General features: G+C 47.7%; 1 protein-coding gene across 1 annotated transcript in view; it reads left to right on the top strand.

Annotated features, from left to right (window-relative positions):
* The window catches only part of LOC119175861 (uncharacterized), a 120406-nt gene extending 101491 nt beyond the window's left edge, over positions 1-18915 (top strand). The window contains exon 5 of the mRNA XM_075876318.1: positions 11402-18915. Within this exon, the coding sequence (XP_075732433.1) occupies positions 11402-18183 (6782 nt within the window). The 3' untranslated portion in view covers positions 18184-18915. The remainder of the gene's footprint in view (positions 1-11401) is intronic.
* The last annotated feature ends 4672 nt before the right edge of the window (positions 18916-23587 follow it).

The raw sequence follows: 23587 nt of genomic DNA, 5'->3' as shown, positions 1-23587 counted from the left end.
CGTAAAGCCCCTTTGCAGCCATCCAGGTTTTGACGGTCAGCGTACCGTTATGTAATTTAAAAAAGAAATTCTTAGCACCTGGTGGTATTTTCATCGCCTTGACGCGCTTTAGTACAGTGTGGCCATGGCATACATTGTAAAGGGACCGATACAAAGGCACTGGTAAAAACACATTTAGGTCCTTGTACAACTTTGATTGATATGTGGGGTTTAACGTCCCAAAACCACTATATGATTATGAGAGACGCCGTAGTTGAGGGCTCCGGAAATTTAGACCACCTGGGGTTCTTTAACGTGCACCCAAATCTGAGCACACGGGCCTACAACATTTCCGCCTCCATCGGAAATGCAGTCGCCGCAGCCGGGATTCGAACCCGTGCCCTGCGGGTCAGCAGCCGAGTACTTGTACAACTTTTTACGTCGGACTTGACTCAAGTATTCAAGTGAAAACCGCACTGACAGAAACCTACAAGAAAGTACAACTTCGCGGAGAAAGCCATAAACGCCACCAGGTACGCTGCAGGTTGATACAACCATGTTAGGCAAGTGTTGCCCCAGGCGAAGTTGACAGACAGTGCGAAGGAATGGGTTGTCGACGTCTCTAAAGAAACAAAATCGATTGACTACCTGTCTGAGAAACAAATGCGACAAGCCCAGTCCTCCATTTCGCACTCGAAGGAATAAATTGGTCCAACTCGAGCTTTCCCAAGACGATTCCCACACGAAGACAGCGAACACACGGTGAAATTTTTGGATGTTTACCCTTGAGCAATGTAAGACTTGTAAGATATACCAAATTTTACTCACTAAGAATATGTTGCAAATTGTGGCTTTAGAAAACATAGACCAATTCCAGCCATTCCACTTGTTCACTCTTTCCCGCAGGTTATCCACTTGGCTCCTCCAGTACGAATCGCTGTCTTTGTAGCATTCGAGGGGGGCACCCAAGTATTTCACCGGTGTCGTAACAAACCTTATGCTGGCAAAACTGTCTGGGGTTTCTGCCCAGTCACCGTGCCAAAAGCCAAGGCATTTTCCTCAGTTTACAGCGCTGCCACTTGCAGCACAGTAGTAACGCATTTGACAGCATCTGCTATGCTGTCAGAGTCCGCGCAAAAAATGGCAATATCGTCCGCATAAGCCAACAGCCGGACTTCAACCTCGTGCAGCTTAAACCCACGAACACAGTCAATCCCTATGACACTCAAACAAAAGGACTCTATGTACAAACAAAACAATAGTGGTGAGAGAGGTCAACCCTGACGGACCGAACGCTTGACTGGGATGCGCTTCCCCACCACCTTGTTAACAATTAGCCGCGTTGAGCAGTCTCGGTACGCCATGGCAACCCCCTCTTTGATTATTTTCCCTAAATTCACATAATCTAGCATGAACAGCAGAATTTCATGAGGCACCCTGTCGAAAGCCTTCTCGAGGTCGATCTGCAGCATTGCCACTCGCTCACCAATAGCGTCGCAATATTCGAGGATGATCCGTGCTGCGTGTATATTAGTGAGGATAGTTCGACCTTTAATGCCGCACGTCTGATGCGGCCCCACGAGCTCAGTAATGACTGTTTGCAATCTTTTAGCTAGGGTTTTTATGAATATCTTGTAATCTCCATTAGTGAGGCAGATTAGGTGGTAAGAAGTTACTCTGCGCAGTGCAACGGGGTCTTCCGATTTTGGTATAAGAACAGTGTGAGATGATGAAGAGGACGGGGGTAATATTTTCATCTCGAATGCCTCATTATAAACGTCGGCTAAGACTGGTGTTATTTCTAACTTGAAACACTTATAAAAGGCGTAAGTCAGACCATCAGGGCCAGGCGATTTCCCCGGATGCATACTTTCAATAGCACTGTTAACTTCTTCCGAAATGGGTTCCTCCAATATTTCTTTTGTATTATTGTCTTTGGCATCAGCGGTAAAAAATCTTTCTTAAAGCGATCGACATCAACTGAGCTGGCGGCGAATAAATCATTGAAGTGCTCAAAGAAAGCACGCTCGATAACATCTGCGACATCGCAGACTTCACCCTCGTGTTCAATTTTTGTTATCTGATTACGTCGCGCATGCCACTTTTCTGAGCACAACGCCCTTTTTGAAGGTGCTTCTGCCATTATCAGTCGCTCGGCTCTTGCCCGAACAATAACACCGCGGTATCTTTCGACATCGAACCGCTCAATTTTACATTTCAATGCGCGAATATCTTCAATAAACATGCCGGGCATTCTACATTTTTCGAGGAGCAATTTTTCCAGGTTTCTGCGCATGTGCTTTTCTTCTGCTCCTTTTTCTCTGCTTATAGCGCTCCAAAGCCTTCAATTTAACAACCTGCTTGAAGTTCTCCCATTTTTCTCTAAACGTCTCTTTACTGCGAACTTTCATTTCTTCATCTTCCGTCATTACTTCCTCCATAAATTTTTCATCACTCAGCAGATTCGAATTCAATTTCCATAGTTGCCACTTGAAGGCCCTTTTCGTTTCTTTCGTGCTAGCTACTACAAAGCTAACCAAGCAGTGGTCACTAAATGAAACAGCGTTAACACGGTATGCCTTGCAAAGCGGTACCAATTCAACACTCACGTACGCCCTATCTAGTCGGGCGTGGCTGGCTGCCTGAAAGTGGGTGTAATGCATAGTCCGGCCACCACCGAGACATTCAGCCACATCCTCCAAAGCATGTTCTCTTACTGTATCGCTTAAGACAGCGGTAATTGCATCCCTGTAATGTCGTTCGCTAGTTTTGTCTTTGGCTGAAAGGACGCAGTTGAAATAGCCAATAATGATAAGAAGCCTATTACGTTTGGTAGACTGCTTTAGTTGTTCGAAAAATATGCGTCTTTCGTCAGTGACAGTCGGTGCGTACAAGCATATTACGCGCCATTCCAAACCCGAAAACAAAAGATCACAAACAATGAGCCGACCAGACGGACATGACGTTAAGGCTTCTATTTTAGCACCTAGACTCTGTCTGACGAACAACACGCAGCCGGAAGAAGTCCCTATGGCATGGCTAACTATAGCAGAATACCGCGGCAAGAATTGGCGCACCATGCCCCCAGTTTCATCGTCGCCTTGGACTTTAGTCTCTTGGACTGCCAGTATGTCAAGGTCGAGGTCACTTACTAGTCGATAAAGCTGACATTGTTTTCTCCGTGAGGCCAGGCCACGCACATTTAAAGTGGCCACACGGATTCAATTTCCTATTTGCACCATTGTAAGGCTACGAAAAACCCAGGGGCATGGCGCTTACCTTACGACTGCAATTCCCTCCTGAACGCCTTGTCCCACTACAGTCCTTAAGGTGGCGAAGGCGGCGTTTCCGCCGTCTTGCACTCAGTCGAAATGTTTGGCCGTGGCCGAATGAGAGGCCGCCGAGCGGGAGTCGTTTTGGCGGGGGTTCGTCCGGCGAGGGAGCAGTGGTGCCCTTGTCTTTTTTCCCTTCGTCACGGGGACGCATCCCCGTCACTGTGTCACTGTCGCTTTCAATCCCAATCATCGGTTCCGCCTCGGAGGGGGTCTCGTCTGCTAAGCCAAGAAACGTGTCGCCGGTGCTGCTTGCATCCACCTTTTCACTGCTTTCTCCTACGCCTTCGTATGAAAGCCTGGCGTCGGGCTTACCGGAGCTTCACACACGCCCTCTTCTTGACAGCATGACGACCCATCTTCCACAGCAGAGTTTGGGTTAACTCCTGCTGTTTCTTCCGAGTCTGCTTCGTCCATGAGGTTTTCCAGTGCGTCACTTACCTGCGCTGGTCCATTCACACTGGCATATGTCTTCGCGCAGTCGTCGTCTTCGTGGCCGAAGCGGCGACAACGACTGCAGCGGGGTACTCGGCAGTCGCGACGTATGTGACCGGTACTCTTGCACCGTAGGCACAACGGTGCACGGCCCGGAACGACAACGAGAGTCAACTCTCCGGCAATCTTGAGCTGGTGCGGAATGTCATCGTCCTTGACGTCGGAGTGCAGCTTTAGTCCCACAGAACGCGTCGTTGAGCCATTTTCAGTGATGCCCGGTGCTCGCCACTTCTCCCGCTTCACTTCGAATACTTTCCCATAGGGAGTCAAGGCAACACGCACGTCTTCATCGGTCACGCCGTGCAGCAACCAGTGAAGCTTCAAGCGAACCTCGTGGTTATTTGGGTCAATAAGCAAGCATGGGCGATCCTTTACCTTCACATCGACGGCGGAGAGCAACTTCCGAGCAGCCTCAGCACTCGTCAGTGTCACAGCCCATACGTGGTTCATTTGATACGCCCCCAACGCCAAAACGTCGTCGAGCGCACCAAGCTTGGCCAAAGTGTCCCGGTATTCTTCGACGCGGTAAGGCCGGGCTCTCGGATCACCGTGCATGAAAACGGTATTCGCAGCGATACGTCCGGAAGGCAGATTGGGCAGAATCACCTGATAATCGTCGGCGCTAGGCGCAAAAACCCTGTTACCGCGGCCCCTTCGGGCCGCTGAAACCGCTCCGTCGGAGCCGAACATTCCGCGACCGTATCGCTCGAAAGCCGGAAGTGGAATGCACTGCGCCATACCAACATGACGAAATTTGCGTCTTAAATAGCTAGTTCACGTACGAATTGACGGTTCAACTTCAGTTTTGTTTGTCGCGTACTCGACATTGACGAGATCTGCACCTGCTACTAAAATGTGCACATTTATTAAACACAAGCAACTGCTGCCTGTAACGATTACCACTGCGATAATGGCACTAGCGCTATGTTTTTGTTACAATTCACAACTGCAAGAAAAAAACAAAACAAGTGGACTGAGGAGAAGTATGCAATTTACCGGCAAGGTCTGCCAAGTTTAATATCCGTTTCTCGCTCGTTCAAAAGGGCGAAATCTGCTCAGGCTTTATCACGCCCCTGGTATCATTCCATAGATACGCCCGCCTAAGTGATTGAGTATTGGGATGGTTTTCGCGCAAAGTATACATTGAGTGCAGTCATGCCAGCGCGCTGCTGTAGCTCTATCGTTAGCAACAACTAAAAAACGGCTTGGTCTAAACGAATGCAGTGCGCCGGAAACATTATGCTATCATAATGGTTCAGCAAGCATACGAATTGCGAAGTCTGTGTTCTCGCATAAGAGCCAGAGAAGGGCCGGCGAGTGCGACCGGCGGCTGTCAGTGAGGGGAGACGTACGTTCTCTGGAAGTGCTGGAATCGCGTCGCATCGATGTTTGTTGCTTCTTGCGCGGACACCGGACACACAAAAAAAGTTTCATTTAGGTTAATTGATGCAATGGCTGTGCTGTACTGTCATTCTTACTCGTCTAAATCGTGTATTCTGAAACTCAGAAGCGCGGATAACACAATTGTACGGGCTCGGTCGGTAGGCCTAACCTTTGGTGGAAATCATGGTGGTAGAACATGTAGTGTGCAGATCTCAGCTTGGTACACTATGTATATTGCCCGCCATTATAAGCCCACTCATTATCTGCTAACTGTTTCCCAGCATTATCGCAATGGTGGGCAGAGCTTCTCAGCTTGATACACCATGTGGCCCGCCATGTAACCACCACCCTTCATCTGCTTAGTGCTTCCCAGCATTATCGCAATGGTGGAAAGAGCTTCTAAGCTTGGTACACCATGCGGCCCACCATAATAAGCACCGCCCACCATCTGCTTAGTGCTTCCCAGCATTATCACAATGGTGGGCAGAGCCTCCCATGATTGCCCACTACCTGGCCACTTTCCACCATCGTTTCCACTTTACCCATCTTCTGTACACCATACCACCCAGCATGTCCCGGCATATCCATCATAATTTCCCCTACGTCCCACCATACCCATCATAATTTCCACTATACCACTAATATTTCCACTACGCCCACCGTGTTTTCCAGTATCCACCATGGTAGTTTTTCCGATAGGGTGACCTCGCTTCAAACAGCAAAGCGCTTCCCCTTGATTTATTGTAAATTCTGGCTCATTCAGTATTTACCCTTTCTGAAGTTACTCAGCGCCGGTTTTCTTGCCACACGCTGCTTTCCAATGCATCGTCTCCGCCTCTATATGACGTTTCCCTTTAAGTTCTTTGTTAAGATGCCGATAAAATCTGCCAGCCGTATACTTGCTCATCAGTCTTCTAGTTCTTTTTTTTAACTGTTATTCAACGCTCCTCTCGGACAAATACAGAAACACTTTCTCTTCCTATCTGCTGCACTTCAGGTTCTCTGGTCTGTCTTCAAAGGTAATCTGTAAGCCGCTGAAGTCGCTACCGACTCAAACGCCGCCACAGACCAGCGTATATACGTCACCCAGCGAAGTTACTTTAATATTGTCACACTGCGCTATTTCCAGTGGTAAGGTAGAACGTATATCAGGGTAATAAATAAAGTTCTGTAGTGTAAAGTAGGGTAATTTTGACATTGACGTTGGGTATTTTCCTGAAATTCGATGTCTGCTGCATTTCCTAAATATAGAGAATGACCATCACCCCGAACCAGCGCGCACTCAATCACCAAGCAGTCGGTACAGATATGACTAACGAGAGAAGCTGTTAACGCGTGGCCCTATATAATCGGTGTTCCCCGCCCGTATGTTCCCTTGTCAACTTTTAAGGACCAATGTGGTGAATAGTGTGATTTGCCGAATTTCTTCGGCACATATGCGCTATACGAGTTCTACAGCAGGGCTGTTCTGATCGAGGTTTGCCTATACGGGCAAAGATATAAAGGCACAAACTAAAAAAAACAGATAAAAAGATAGCTATCATATCGATGTATAAGGGGCGGGAAATCACGGTTAAGAGGTTGAAAGTACAGCCAAGCCAGGACCACCTAGGTGCCCATCAGCGCTGCTGTGACCTAGCCTAATTGCGCGATTTGCAAGGTGCAGTGTTTCCTTCACGGCAAGCGAGTCATGTGCAGTTTCGCAAAGCTCTGTCCCTCGTCGGCAGCACAGCACGGGCGTATTTCAGTGGTCTTATATTGATCCTGAATAAGAAACGATGAAAGCTAAACATGGACACCACAGGCAGCATGCAGGAGATATTACCGCAACGGAATAGTGTCCCTCTGTGTCACCGACGCGATACGATAGCCCCTAATAGAAAAAGAAATAATAAAGAAACAGCAAAACGCGCTGCGCGCTGACAGATGGTGCCAGCATTACGATGGCAGATAAATGGCTACCTTTTCATGCGGCACGCACTTACAATCGCTTTGGATCTGCATTGCTTCAGGCAGTGTGAACCTGTCTGAAGCAACGCTGATTCGCGCATCAGCGCTTAGACGTGACATATTCGTTTCATAAATGTTTCACGAATTAATAACGAATCCTCAACGAACCCTTTTCGTGCCAATCTCGGGTTGCTATGCATGTTCCTCACCTCGGTGACATTCTTTTCTCTACGCGCATGAGATATACTCAGGCAAGCATTTCTTAAAGTCTACCTCTCTCCTTCTTTTTCATTTTACAAAAAAAAAAAAAATTCGCGAGAGAACGGGGTATATAGGTTGCCAAGTCTCTCTCCTGAACACTCCCGCAAGTGTGAACATCGGTGTCTTATAACGGCTTGGAGTGGCCGAACAGACAGCGAAGGTAGGGTTTCCCAACTATGCAGCACACTGGGATGATAGTACACAGGTTATTTTCACTTTCATTAAGGACTTTTGAGTCGGTCAAACAGTCAAAGTTTGTCGTTCTCATTCTCTCAGTACGTGCGAATCTCAAAGAGGTAGCGAAAATATTCGTATAGCCTGACATTTCGTATCATCACAAAACCAACGAAATCGGTTTTCGAACCACGATATACGCACAAAACATTGATTTCTATCAGAAGACCTCGCGTATGTCTTTCTGGGACACACGGGCGTGGGTTCGAATCCCGGCTGCGGCGGCTGCATTTCTGATGGAGGCGGAAATGTTGTAGGCCCTGTGCTCAGATTTGGGTGCACGTTAAAGAACCCCAGGTGGTCTAAATTTCCGGAGCCCTCCACTACGGCGTCTCTCATAATCATATAGTGGTTTTGGGACGTTAAACCCCACATATCAATCATCAATCTGGGACACACGATAACGAAACAATGAGGGCCGCGGCGCGCTTGGCTTCCGCGAAAGCGCGTGTCGAAGTTTCGCTTGGGGGCAACTGAAAAACAATGTCCGCTCCACCGAAGTCACAACTTTCATAAGCGAAGGTCGAGTGGTAACGCTACAACGCTTCTAGCGTTCTTTTTACGTCTTTGTAACCTTTAATCTATACCACTGCGTTAACCGCGAGCTTTTGCAGTATATATATATATATATATATATATATATATATATATATATATATATATATATATATATATATATATATATATATATATATATATATATATATATATATATATATATATATGGTCGCTACTGATGATCGCGTCGCAGCGACCACGGTTTCGTTTAGGTTTTATAGCCCCGCCCCGGTGGTCTAGTGGCTAAGGTACTCGGCTTCTGACCCGCAGGTCGCGGGATCGAATCTCGGTTGCGGCGGCGGCATTTTCGATGGAGGCGGAAATGCTGTAGGCGGGCGAACGTTAAAGAACCCCAGGTGGTCGAAATATCCGGAGCCCTCCACTACGGCGTCTCTCATAATCATATGGTGGTTTTGGGACGTTAAACCCCACATGTCAGTCATTCGTTTAGGTTTTATGTGCAGCTGTTGCGGCGAACGGTATTTGTATTTTCAATCTGCGTGTGTCGGCGTGGCGCAGTGGTCAGTGTGCTCAGTGGGGAATCATAAATCTGCGTGCACTGGCCGCGCATGTGCCTCCAAAACTATATCGTTTGTAGCGATCTATGATCGCCTTCACCGCGGTTTCGGGAGCAGCGTTTGCAGAGAGCAGCGCCACTGTGGGCAGTAGGCGAGCGTTGGACGTGCGTGTACTTTCGGTGCTCTGTCAGTTTCGTCGTCGACGTACATGATCATGTCAGCTACCAAGGTTTCGTCCTCAGTGGTGGTAGGAAACAATAACCACAAGTGTGACGGTTTTTTGGCTGGACGCGCGCATAATTCCGAAGCCTCCAGAACTCTATACTCTTGGTCTTCGCTCGATGATTTCGGTACCAAAGGTCGTATCACCCGCCGCGGTGAGGGAAAGTGTTCGAAACATTCAAATTTCGGCCCAATGGTCACAATGGCACTCGGCTGGGGAATTTCAAGAAACCGTATCGGCCGCGGTTTCGCATCACTGAGATTCTACTTACGTTTACACGAATGACTCCTGAATTTCTTTGAAATCATAATCCGGATTGGTTCACGAAAAGGCTGAATCATGATTGGCCAGCATTTTTGTCAATGCGGCCAGGTCACGCACAGAGATTTCAATTCCAGCCAGATTTTCCTGCCAGCCGTACAAACGTAAGTTGATGGTCGCGATCTGGGAGTCTCGCTAAAATCCGGGAGACTTGGCAGGTATGTAATATTAGCCGTTTCTTGTAACGCAGCCATGTTCGGTTGGTATGAAGAGTACATGAAGGTGTGTGCAGGGTTCCCCTTCAGATGGGGCGAAAGTTCGCCGCAGTGGCTCCCTCCCATTAAGTCAATGGCTGACTTGGAGCTGAACAAAAGTTTTTAGACGGGTAACGTTGGGCTGAACTAGCTATATGAACAGAAAGTGGTAATTTAAGAACATTAGGAAAAACTGACGTCAGCACTGTTGACCCGACTAATGCAACGAATAAGTATCAGTAACCCATCATGAATCGAACCCAACATTCTATACGTGGCAATCAACTATCGACGTGCATATAGGTCCTCTTCGTTGGTGTTGGGGCGCGGTTTCCTGAAAATCAAGGACATGGCGAGCTCCTTCCGTCAATGCAATCTCGTTTCAGATTGATATGATATGTGGGGTTTAACGTTCCAAATCATCACCGTCATCATCATCATCATCAGCTTGACAAAGGCCTCTCCCATGTTCTGCCAATCAACCTGGTTTTGTGGTTATACAACTGGTTATATAACATATATGTGACTAATATATAAGAACTGGTTATGTAAGACATACGTACAGCATATAGACAGACAGACAGACAGCCAGCCAGCCAGCCAGCCAGCCAGCCAGCCAGCCAGCCAGCCAGACAGACAGACAGACAGACAGACAGACAGACAGACAGACAGACAGACAGACAGACAGACAGACAGGCAGGCAGGCAGGCAGGCAGGCGGACGGACGGACGGACGGACGGACGGACGGACGGACGGACGGATTGACGGATTGATGGACGCTTCACCCCACTCGTCATCATTCACTGCGTGGGTATACGCTGCGATTTTTTTGCTGTTATTGTTGTTCTGTCGGTTCCTGTTTCACTTCCGTCTTCGCTCCACCGGGGTGGTTTATAGTGGCTAAGCTACTCGGCTGCTGATTCGCAGGTCATGGGATCAAATCCCGGCTGCGGCGGCTGCATTTTCCATAAAGGCGAAAATGATGTAGGCCCGTGTGCTCAGATTTGGGTGAATGTTAAAAAAAATCCCAAATGGTCGAAATTTCCGGAGCCCTCTACAACGCCGTCTCTCATAATAATATGGTTGTTTTGGAACGTTAAAACCCCACAAAGTAATCAATCATCAAAACACTTCCGTCTTCATGAGGAAATGAATGAGCTGTGATCACGTGTGCTACCACGTTTTTGTTTTAACCGTACTGTCAAAGCACACATTAAAATATGACGCCTTATTAAAGCACGCAAGAGTTCTTAGGTCAACAGCCAGCTCCGTGTTTTAGGTGTGTGCTCTTCTCGTTTTCAGCGGTGTTCAGCTACAATCTTATTATAGTCCTTTTTTTTTTTGCTCTCGAAACTGCTTTTATTTCCTCATAGTGAACATAACAGAGTTGAACCGTACACACCTGTTAAACACGATTAAAGACGAAAAAAGACACAAGATAACTTTTCAGCATTTGTGATTTGCTGCTGTCATCTGTATTCCGACTTCACCTTTCAGCTGTGGTAGTCAGTTGTTCTACTTGCAGTGGTATTGAAAACAGCCTGAATATTCTGCTTGTCACGAGATGAGTTTACAATCAGCGTAAAAGAAACCGAAAGACGGAAATTGTTCAGACTGTCACTTGGCACTTTTACGCTTGTGATTAATGAAAGTAAAATTCGGCAGTAGCCAGCACGTAGCAAGCCAACTTTAACAGCAGTGTGCTCCTTCTGAATGGTTTTCCGCTCAAGTGTTCACAAGAGCTGCTGCAGTGTTGAGAGCTCTTTCTGACACTGGGTTTATTCATATTTACACTACAATTACTGCTCATAACATTCTGCATACTTTCCTTGGCATGATTGTCTGTTAGAATTCATTATTATTGTGCCTTTTCGACACTGTAATGACACAAGCCGATGAGCACATGATAACAAAGTGTCTGTGCTGCTCAAAAATCTGTGCTGTGCTGCGCAGGCGGTCCTGGAGTGTGCGAGAGCTTGGTGCGTGCCCTGGGTCCCGATGCCCGGTCGTTACGGCCGTACCTGCAGAGGCACATGGCCGTTCCCGGGGTGGCCATGCGCAAGGACCTGTTTGAGTGCCTGCTGTCCGAGCTGCCCCGGTGGCCGGCTCAGCAGTTGGGCGCAGACCTTGGACGCATCGCCCAGCTCGCAGAGAGAGCTACCCCCGCGGACGGGCCAGCTCAGGCCCAAATGCTGCGGCTACTGTGGTCGGCACCAGCGCAAGGACTTCCAGAGTACGTGGCTCGGCGCTTCAGAGCCGCGGGCCGTGCGCTTTTGGGCCGCGCCAGCATGCCTGACACTGTGGTGCGCCGCTACGAGGCCCTGTTCGAAGACGGCCGCAGCTCGGCCGAAGCCCGTGATGTGGCTCGATTGTTGGCTGAGCACGCGTTCGACTGCCGCCACGCTCCACCTGGGGACTCGGAACTCGACCGACTGCCGGTCACGTCGGCCCGCCATGCACTCGCCATCCTGAGCCACTTTGCGCGGTCACGCTCATGCGCCGGCTCTATGTTGGTGCCTCTGCCTGACGAGGTGTCTTCCGGTCAGCTTGTGTGGCAGGCGCCATCTCTCTTCGACCACGGCTACCCCAAGTCGCTGGGCCTACAGGAGTCCGAAGCAGCCGACTACTCGCGGGCGCGCACTCTCGAGAAGGAGCGCGCATATAACGATATGCTACGATTTGTGCGCGAATCGATGAAGAACTCCAGTCTGTCCTCGCTGTCTCTCGAGTTGCTGCTCAAGATAGGCATAGATGTGGCCAGCAACTGCCAGCCGCCGGGCAGCACCGTGTCACTTCTTCGCAGCATCATCATCGAGCTCCAGCGCCGCAGAGAAGTCAGTCCAGAAAACAACCGCGTGTTTAGCCATCTGCTCACCTCGTTTCAGCGTCAGAAGAACTGCTCTAAGGTCAGCATTCGGGACCTAATCAATGCACACGACTACCTCGTTCCTCAGCTACTAGAAGATTTTGAAAAGAGCGTCCTTTTTGAATCTCCGAGTGTTCGCGCCTACCTCGTGACGGAGCTAAGCATTTACGCAAAGATGGCACGTCAAATCCCCGCAGAACGTCGGGTTGCTTTGCTCGGTGTTGCCACGGCTCTGCTTACAATTAGTTGGCCACCTGGTAAAGTTCTTGACCTCCTCATTGATAGCGCATCGCTCCTTCAGTTCGGCAGCATAAGTAGACAGATGGCCCGCAAAATGATACCAGCGTTACTTCGTATTCACACAAGACCGTACTATGAATGGCTTTCACCGAAGCGAAAGTCGTACCTATATTTGACGCTGTTGCGACTGATCGAGCAACTTGATAAGATGGACAACAGTATCCTTGTGGCCATTGAAACCGTGGTTGCCAGTCCATGCGAGAAGCTAAACCTTGTCAGTGTTTTGTTTCGCATGCTTGAAACTCCAACTGTCAGCAGTAAAGCAATATCTTACATTGAATGCCTAATAATGTACCTGCTGAAGATTCCGAGATGGTTCAAGATAGACTGGAGCGTCATAATCATACCACCAGTGACAGAGGGCCCTTGCCACCCGCAAACATGGCATAAAACAACCAGTACGACGGAACTGTCGGTACGAACTACGCCACAAGTAACTTTTACGGAAATACCGTCGACTGGCATAGAAGAAATATACACGCCAGGACAAGAACTGACCTCTAGAGAGACAACAGCGTACAGCACAACTACGACGACGGAATATACAGCCACAGAAGTAAAAACAACTACGGGGACATCTCCAGAAGAGTCGACAACACCTTGGTTTGCACCAACAACATCAAGAGGAACTACAGTGACACCTTCCAACGGTATATACACACATGAAACAGGAACGGAGACAGAATATACTACATCCGTAGTCGAAACTACGCCAGCCACATTTACAGAAACTTCTTCCAGCACGGCAACACCAACATCTATTGAGACGTCAACTACGGCTTCAAATACAATTTCTACGACTACTCCTGGCACAACAGAGACTCTTACTCAAACTCCATTTTCGGAGACTACATCCACCTTACCAGCTTTAGAAACAATGGCTGTTACCACTGAAAACATAATGTCACAAACACCTTCGACAGGATCAACTATGACAACTGAAACTCCAGAATTCTCTACCTCAATCGAAACAACCGCTGCTACAGAATTCTCAACACTTCCAACGACAACCGAGCTGTTCAGCGAGACTCCGACTATGACACCTTCAAGCGAGACTACGACCTCTGGCTCATTATTTTCTACAACACCTTCAGCGAGTGAATGGATGGAAACGACGACTCCGGCGGCTTTTACTACAACTTCCGCGGAGGAAACACCCTCGGCTACACAGTCAACACACACAACATTTGCACAATCCTCAGAAACACCTTCTTATGAAACCACGACTTCAACGAAATATACGACAGCTTCATTTGAGAGTCCGACGGCTACTCCTTCTCTTGAGACAACCACGTCGACCGAAACTACTACTGAGACTCTCGCGGGGTCTCCTTCAACATGGGCAACATCAACTGCATTTACAACTGAAGGTGTAACAGCAACTCCTTCAGAAGAGACACCTTGGGAATCCAGTACGACTTCAACGGCCACCGAAACACCTTCAGTTTACTATTCAACCACGACTACTACAGAATATACAACTGCATGGACATCAAGGGAAACTCCCTCCGAAGGTTACTCGACAGGCACTACGACTTCACAAGAGACTCCTTCCGAAAGTTACTGGACAAGCACTACAACTTCATATGAGACTCCATCGGAAAGTTACTCGACTTCAAACGAGACACCGTCGGAGACGTTTTCGACTGTAACGACATCTATGTTGACAGAAACTCCTTCAGAAAGTTATTCAATAGTAACCACGACATCGACAACAGAAGTACCCTCAGAAAGTTATTCTATCACGACAACCTCGACATCAACAGAGACTCCGTCTGAAAGCTTTTCGACATCAACCGCGACACCATCAGAGAGTTATTCGACAGAAGCAACAACGTCCACAACTACAGAGACACCCTCCCAAAGTTATTCGACAATGACAACGACTTCGACGGAAACTGCCTCTGAGAGTTATTCGACAGGAACTACAACTTCAATATCGACTGAAACTCCCTCCGAAATGTATTCGACAGAAACTAGTTTTTCAACGGGATCTACCGCAACACCAAGCTTTACGGTGACCACATCTGGCACCACAACGGAAACGCCTGTTGGTACACCTTCCACTGAGACGACTACAACAACAGTTATCAAGGCGTCTACCGAAACACCTTCAGAAACTCCATGGGAAGAGACCACATCATCGACAGAGACCACAACGGGCAGTTATTCATTCGAGACTGCCACTACACCGAGTCTAGAAACATTCACGCCAGCAACAGAGACTTCGACCAGCGTGACGAAGTCGCAGCGCACTACAGCGCCACCACAGCCGGACAACAGGGAGAACGATACAGTCACGCCAACTGGCTTCCGCAGCACTGTCGTTACGACGGACAACATTCTTTCGATGGGAACTACGGTCGTCACTTTGCCTACTCCGACACCAAGTGTTAACGTATTCACGGTTCCATCATCTCCAGAAAGTGCAACGGTCAAGTTCAACATAGAAAAAATATCGCATCACATAACCCACACGAATGAGTCTACCGGCAACATTCTATCAATCATAGAAAGCATCTTCAATATTCCGCCTCCAACTAACATCACAACTATAATTGAAGGGGCACATAACATTACCATTGGTCACCCTGACATTGAACGAGCAGTGGATGAGAGACTGATACAAATAATTGTAAAAGCTCTGACTGCTGAGCAACTTCAAGGAATATATACCGACAGAACCGAGCTTTTGGTGTTAGAACTTTATAGGATTATTAAAACTGGAGTAAAAATTAATCTGACCATCCTAAGAAGTATCCTCACTTTGGAGATGACAGCTAGACTTCGAGAAAATATAATTTCAAGCCTCGTCAACAGAACGTACTACGGGCCTAGGGAAGAAGTCCACAGAGTGTTAGAGATTCTGCTGCCGTACCTAGCAGTGCACCATATCTCTACGCTCACAACGAAGGAGTTCATTCATTTGTTGGTTCAGTACGTGCAGACAACCAACAGGAGTAACATTGACGGCGACTTGAGGCATTTCTTGATCGAAATATTAGAAGAACTTACAAGAAACCCCAAAGTGCCGGAAAACCAAAAACAACGCCTGATAGCTATACTTGAGGTGCTCGTGAAAGAATTACCCGCACCGCACACAGACTTCAGTGCAATTAAAGAGTACCTGCGAAATCCAAAGGCTCCCTTGCCATACACGCTTTTACTCTCGATACAACCGAATACACGTGGAACTGCGCCAGGATCTCCAGCCACAATACAACTGTTAGCATCTGTCGTAAGGGAATCCGGCGGGAACCCGGTGGTAGTGGGAAACGTAGTTTCCTTGCTCCTCAGGTTGATAAGCACGAACAACGTTCCAAGACTACAAATAGGGCCGCTGCTTACTAGCCTCAACAAAATTGTTCATCGAAGAGACCTTATCGCGCCCCACCTGAGAATGGTCGCTCTTACAGACTCTCTCGTTTTGTATGGCAATGACGGCTTCCAATATTTGTCACCTACTGCGCGCTCGACAGTGCTAACAACTCTGATTTCTTTGTTGAGCGGACGTGTCGATGATTATCTTGTTACACGTCTGCTTAGTTTCAAGCCGCCCAACTATCATCCGGGACGGACGTTTGAAACCTTGCGCAGAGATGTGGACAGCGTCAAACCCACTGGCCCTGTGGAAGGCCTAACGGCAGTAAAGCAAATTCTGCTTGCTATAGGGTCCACTGCCTCGAGCAACCCTTCTTCGACGGTGCACCTGCACACTATCGCTGAAAAGCTGAACTCCCATACTCCAGAGGAGTCGAAGTATCCACGCTCTATACAATACATTATTGCCAGCCTACTTAAGAAGACTCCTGTGCAGCTGCCAGATATTCCAAAAAGTGGCATGACACCACTGTCGTATGTCCACTGGCCGACGTATCAAATGCCACCCGATTTGGTTGACAACATTGCAAAAGAAGTCGAGGACCGCGATTATAAGATCACCCACCTAACGAAAGAGCTGTCGTTTGACCTTGTGTCACCCGCTCTCGATCCTACCGTTCGAGGTAATCTGCTTGTAGTAGCCATGCGTCTGCTCACGACTGACCAGATGACTGTGACTCTCGCTCAGCAACTACTTCGCGCCATTCACGCCGCAGTTACAATGGTTCCCTCGTTGTGGCCAAGTAATAGCTTACTGCTCCTTCAGGACACTCCAACAGCAATAACAAGACCAATAATACGATCTCTCCCGCCAATACAAACTGCTATTCTTCCATCACTATTGCACCACTTGATAAATAGGGCTCGACATATTCCGAAACAAATCCTCCATACACTAATTAAGTTCGCGCCAAGCCAGGACTATGCGGTGGAAATAGTTACGGACATTATCTCGGCGCTGTTGAGACATGGTGACGCCTCTGAGCAAGCCGACCTCAGCAACAAGCTTGTCAAAGTGTTGGATGAGAGAGCTGGGACGAGTGCTTTGCCCACTAAAGAAGTTGCCGACCTTCTGACGCGCTTCAGAAACCGCCTGTCACCATTGACCAAAGGCACTCCCGAGTTGAAGCCGGTGATCAAATACATAAATGAGGTACTACGCAGGCTTCAGAGTGAACCTCTAAGCGCCCTGCGAAACCTCAAGAAGTATCTCAGGGCACTGCCAGGACCTGCACCAGCGGAACTTTTGCGCGGCATATTTGAAGACTTCCCCAGCTGGACGCCGAGCGACCTTCAGACGGTAGTTGGCCTGGTGCGGGATGCACTCACGGCATCCAAAAGCCGAGAGCCTGGAGTGGTGGGCAGCGTGGGCGCTGTGGCCATGCGCCTGCTCCGACTCTACAACTATACTGACGGCACTGAAAAACGTCTCGTCGACGTCATCGATCGGGTTCCCGCGCGTGACGACATTATCCCGCAGCCACTCAAGCTCGTGCTCGTCAACGACATTCTCTTTGTGCTTGCCACGAAGGTGACGCAAAAGTCCGAGAGCCATGTGAACGTGCAGACATTACTGGAGATGCTGGACTCGGTGCTGCGCGGCGGAGCCTTGCCTACGGGCACGGCGAGCGTAGAGAGCCACTTTATCAAGGCTGTGGCTGCCTTCGTGGACAACAAGTTCGCTCTGCGCAAGGTGACTCGAGAGCTGCGCGTGCGGATCGCCGACCTGTTGCGGCGGCTTGATCTCCAGCAGTACATCCCGCTCGAGATTCTTGTCAAGATCGACAAGCAACTTCGCAAGGAGATGTGGACGGTAATCCGCAAGGTGCACACTACGACCGAGGAGCGCTCCATCACGCAGTTCTTGCAGTACCTCAGGACGGCAAACCGAGACGAAATCGTGCGCATGGACGAGGGCAGCATGCGGAACTTGCCCAAAGTGATGCTGCCGCTGCCGCCACGCGCTCTTCACAACGTCATCGCCGGAGTCGAAGATGTGTTGAGATTCAACCGCGAAATCATCCACCGCGACCTGGCCCGCCAGCTCCTTACAATTGTACAGACGGCCATCAGCAGTCCTATGTTCCCTGCCACATTGCTTCCCCGCAGCAAGAGCGTTATGGACGCCCTCAAGCGAGACATCCGACAGGAGAACGCCAGGGGCGTTCCCTATCCACCCGCCATGTAGAGACTGTCGGCCCACGCGTGGCTCATTGGTGCTTGCCACACAATAAAAAGAAAAGTCTTCAGAGTGTGCCACATCCATGTGCTTCTAGAGTCTGCGATGCGCCAGCAGACAAGGAAGGATTTGGTGCAGTCACGGTAACGGACGAACTACGCTTCGGTTTCAGAAGACGGTTATAGGAAAACGCGCTTCTGTTCATCAACCCCTTGTGTTGTTGTCACGCGACAAAAGAAATCAAAACCCCTAACCACGAATTAGAAACGTCAAAAGATAATCTTGGAGAAAGACAGAACTTTCATCTTTTTTATTTCCTCCCTCGCTGTGTGGCCCTAATTTCAATGAGTTGCGGATTGCATACTGTAACATTACATATAAGTGCAGTGGTTGGTGTATACTGCTATTTTAATGCGAATCTCTATTTATACGCTCATTAGTCGACTGTTGTTATTGGCGATCTAAAGGCGCAGCAGTGCTGGTTTTTTCATGTGTAAGCTGATCCGGGACATTCGTCCTTAATGTTTGCACCCGGCATTGTCTAAGCGCACACCCGTCTTCACTGCGAGCCCCTGTTGTGCATCTAGAGGCCATTGGTACGCACATGGCATGTATCGAAGCAGTGTGATTCAACCATCAACCCGCCGTTTTGGAGAGTGGGCGTGACTACCAAGAATGTACGCAAAAAAAAGAAAAAAAAGAATGAAGCCTATCTCAGTCTAACATAAAGTAAAATATCGCAATAGTAATGATTCAAATATAAAATAAAGATACATTTATAACCTACCGCTATCCTTTATGTTTCCCGACAAACTCGCCCATTGTTGCCGCACCTTTCAGCTCACCTCATCGTCCGAAGAGAACTTTCGGGAAACTTTCTTGCTCGAACAAACCACTGCCCTACGTACAAATCAAGCGATGAGTAGAAGAATGGTTTTGTTCTAGCCATACTACCAGGTTATGAGGCTCAATATCAATCACCAATAACTTAAGCAACGAACAGTTGACAGAAGCACAAAAAGTAAACCCTGCAGAACGTTCAAGGTATCTCTAAGACAACAGTTTTCTTTCAATGATGACTTTCAAGTAAGCTGCCAAACGTGCCTTGGACAACGACTTTTCAGACTTATTCGCGGGATCTGCAAATACTCCACGAGGCGCACTGCTCTGTATTTACCATATCCGCCTAGCACCATCTCGTGCAGCCACACTGCGCCGGCTGTCTCTTTACAGACCAGAAGTGGAGAATCCTTCGCTGCCTCGTAGTATAAGCCAAGTTGAACCCCAATATATTTCATCACACACTTTAGGAGGTAAAACTATTTTTATGCAGACAGTCTTTGCACACTCACTAGCGGGTATACACAAACCTAAAGTACGTAAAGCTATAGAATAATTACTTGAAATTTAAAGTGCCTAAACTATGTGACATAGGTCGGCTTTGATTCTAAGCCCATTCGATGGATTCGGAAGGACAGGCAAGAGCTTTTCCTAGAGTGAGAGCCAATAAAAAAACGGCAGTAAATTAAGCCAGCCCAAATGCCGTGAATGACATTTACTACCAATGCCCAGCGCACTTAGCCCGTACTTGCTGAGGCACTATACGCATTTACCCAAGCTCACAGCTGGTACCATTGTATTGACGCCCGTAAAATTCGGCGTCTTGGCGAAAGCGAACCCACGTAAAATGTAAGAAATAAAGTAAATGACTATGCCCTCATTGAGCGCATCTAACGAATTGAAAATGGTGTACCCTAACAGTGAATGTGGCTGAGGTAGCGGACATTAACGGCTATACAGTGCTATCTTTGGTGTTCGCGGTAGCGTCATGCTATACATTCTAGTTCTGGCGCATCCGAACGGAATCGTCGAATCTAAGCCGAAACATATTTTTTTCTGTAATTCGCTAAAAACAACGCCTCCGTAAATATGAATAAATACGGTTCGAATGCTACAGTTGGACGTATTCAGCATGACGCGCCCAAACTAACATTCGCCCCGAGCCATGCCTACCCCCTCACACACGCGCGCACATACATGCTATTTCGCTGTTTACAAACGGCATTCATGGCAGCTGGGCTTCCGCCTGTCACCACAGAAATAGAAGGGTTGGCACACAACACTTGTGCTGAAAACGGTAACCGCACAAACTTTCAGCCATTTTAGCTGAAAGTATTCCACAAGTGAAAATTAATTTTGCGTTTTATACACGATAATTGAACTTACCAGTACATTCATCATCATCAGCCTGACTACGTTTTCTGGGAATCCAATCGGTTACCCTTCATGACCACCGGCTATCCTGCCTACGTGCTACATGCCCGGCCCATGTCCATTTCCTCTTCTTGATTTCAGCTATCATATCCTTAACCCCCGTTTGTTCCCTAATCCACTCTGCTCTGGTCTTGTTTCTTAAGGTTACACCTACCATTTTCTTTTCCATTGCTCGCTGCGTCACCCTCAATTTAAGCTGAACTCTCTTTGTAAGTCTCCAGGTTTCTGCTCCGCAGCTAAACACCGGCAAAATGCAACTGTTATATACCTTCTTCTTGAGGGATAGTGGCAATCCACCCGTCATGTTTTGAGAGTGCTTGCCAAATGTGCTCCACCCCATTCTTATTCTTCTAGTTACTTCAATCTCGTGATTATTACCTGCCCTAAGTAAACATAGTCTTTTACAACTTCAAGTGCGCACTATTACCTATCTCGAAGCGCTGCTCCTTTCCGAGGTTGTTGTACATTACTTTCGTTTTCTGCAGATTAATTTTAAGACCCACCTTTCTGCTCTCGTTGTCTAACTACGTAATCATGAGTTGCAATTCGTCCCCTGAGTTACTCAGCAATGCAATGTCATCGGCGAAGCGCAGGTTGCTAAGGTATTCTCCATTAACTCTTATCCCTAACTGTTCCTATTATAGGCTTCTGAAAACCTCCTGTAAGCACGCGGTAAATAACATTGGGTAGATTGTGTCCCCCTGCCTTACACCCTTCTTGATTGGTATTCTGTTGCTTTCTTCATGAAGCACTATGGTAGCAGTTGATCCCGTGTAGATTTATTCCAGAATGTTTATATATACCTCATCTGCGCCCTGATTCCGCAGTGTCTGCATGACGGCTGATATTTCTACTGAATCAAACGCCTTCTCGTAATCTATGAAGGCTATGTATAGTGGTTGGCTATATTCTGAGCATTTCTCTATTCCCTGATTGATAGTATGAATGTGGTCGATTGTTGAGTAGCCGGTTCGAAATCCTGCTTGTTCCTTTGGTTGACTGAATTCTAATGTTGTCTTAATTCTGTTAGCAATTACCTTTGTATATAGCTTGCATACGACGAAGAGCGAGCTGATCGGCCTGTAATTTTTCAAGTCCTAGTCATCTCCTTTCTTATGCACTAGGATAATGTTAGCATTCTTCCAAGATTCCGGTACTTTTCCCGTCAGGAGACACATCGTAAACAGGGTGGCTAGTTTTTTTTATTTACACAGTCTGTCCTCCATCTTTCGGCAGATCTATTAATACCTGATCCTCACCAGCAGATTTGCCTCTCTGCATGCTTTACAAGGCTTTTCTGACTTCTTCTATAATTACTGGTGGGGTGTCATCTGGTTTACTGCTAGTTTATATATTAGGTTCGTGGTGGTCCCGTATACTGCACAGATCTCTGTAAAACTCATCCGCTATTTTAACTATCCTATCCATATTGGTAGTTATTTTGCCTTCCATGTCCCTTAGTGCATACATCCGAAAAGGCAGCAATGACGTAGTGCTTAGAGCATCAGCCTCGCATGCAAGAGGTCCGTGGTTCGAATACCAGTGCCGCGCAGTTACCAACCGGATTAAAAAAGAAAAATCCGCGTGGTGATAGAAATGCGTTAAGAGGCCTGGGGTGTGGCCTCACCGGCTACCACCGCCGGTAACGCACTCCATCACCAGAGCAAGATTGGCCACCCTGGAGCAGTATCTGGCCACTACCTCTCACATGCATACGCCAATTAACTCACGACACTCAGTCCCCAGCGGCTCCGAAGCAACTGACCCCGGCGGTGGTAAGATCTGCAACGCAGCAGAGGGTGCTAAGAATCTCTGGATCCAGACGGGCCGCCATTGGAACTTGAGCTTGGTAACGTTTAACGCTAGAACCTTACCTAGTTACGCAAAACTAGCTGTACTATTCGAGAACCTAGAGGTTGTTAAATGGGATGTAATAGGGCTCAGTGAGGCTATAGGAGTACAAATGAGGCATACACAGTGCTACAGAATGGGCACGTCCTTTGCTATCGGGGCTTGGCTGACAGAAGAGAAGTGGGAGTGGGTTTCTTATCCACAAAAACATAGCTGGCAACATAGAGGAACACCAAAGCATTAATAAAAGGGTGGTAGGTATCGTAATTAAACTCAATAAGACATACAAGATAAATGTGGTACAGGCTTACGCGCCCCCATACAGCCATAATAACGCCTCAGTTGAAGACGTGGAAGCGGCAGTGAATAAGGTAGAAACACAGTAGACTATACTGCTAGGAGACCTTTCGCAAACGTAGAGAAGAAGCAGGCTGGAGACTAGACAGTAGGAGATTATGGCATCGGTACTCGAAATGCCAGAGGGAAGCTACTAGTACAATTCGCAGAACGCAATAATTTACGGATTTTGAATACCTTCTACCGAAAATGAGGGAACCGTAAGTTGACATGGAGGAGCCCTAATGGCGAAAATAAGAACGAAATAGACTTTGTACTGTGTGCACACCCAGGCATTGTGCAGGATTTGGAAGCACTTGGCAAGGTACGATGCAGTGACCATATAACTGTAAAGTCTCAAATTTGCCTAGACTTGAAGAAGGAGCAACAAAAACTGATACGCAAGACGCCAATCAATGAGCTAGCACTGAGAGGGAAAGTACAAGAATTCAGAGTCTCGCTTTAGAACAGGTAGTCGGCTTTTATCGAGGACACCATCCTTAGCGTTGACGCAATGAATGATAATCTGACGAGTATCATTACGGAGTGTGCAGTGGAAGCTGAAGGTACAGCAGATAGGCAGGACACTGGCAAGCTTTCTCAGGAAAAGAAGAAGCTCATTAAGAAGTGTCAAAGCATAAAAGCCGAAAGTGCAACAGACAAAATGTATAACATGGAGACAATCGAACACGCTGTGAAGAACCTGTACATTAAACCTCCTGTAAACCCGTGGTGTTTTCAGGATGTTTTGGGGACCCTATATATTGGGAAGAGTTGGGGATAATAGTTAATGGATATCTTAGTAACCTGCGATTCGCTGATGACATTGCCTTGATGAGTAACTCAGGAGACGAATTACAGCTCATGATTACTGAACTGGGCACGGAAAGCAGAAAAGTAGGCCTGAAAATTAATATGCACAAAACTAAACGTAATGTACAACAACCTCAGA

The sequence above is a fragment of the Rhipicephalus microplus genome, chromosome X (genome assembly GCF_043290135.1).
Source record: "Rhipicephalus microplus isolate Deutch F79 chromosome X, USDA_Rmic, whole genome shotgun sequence".
Classification (NCBI taxonomy): Eukaryota; Metazoa; Arthropoda; class Arachnida; order Ixodida; family Ixodidae; genus Rhipicephalus; species Rhipicephalus microplus.
The sequence above is the reverse complement of the archived record's forward strand: the minus strand, read 5'-3'. Positions and strand labels throughout refer to the sequence as shown.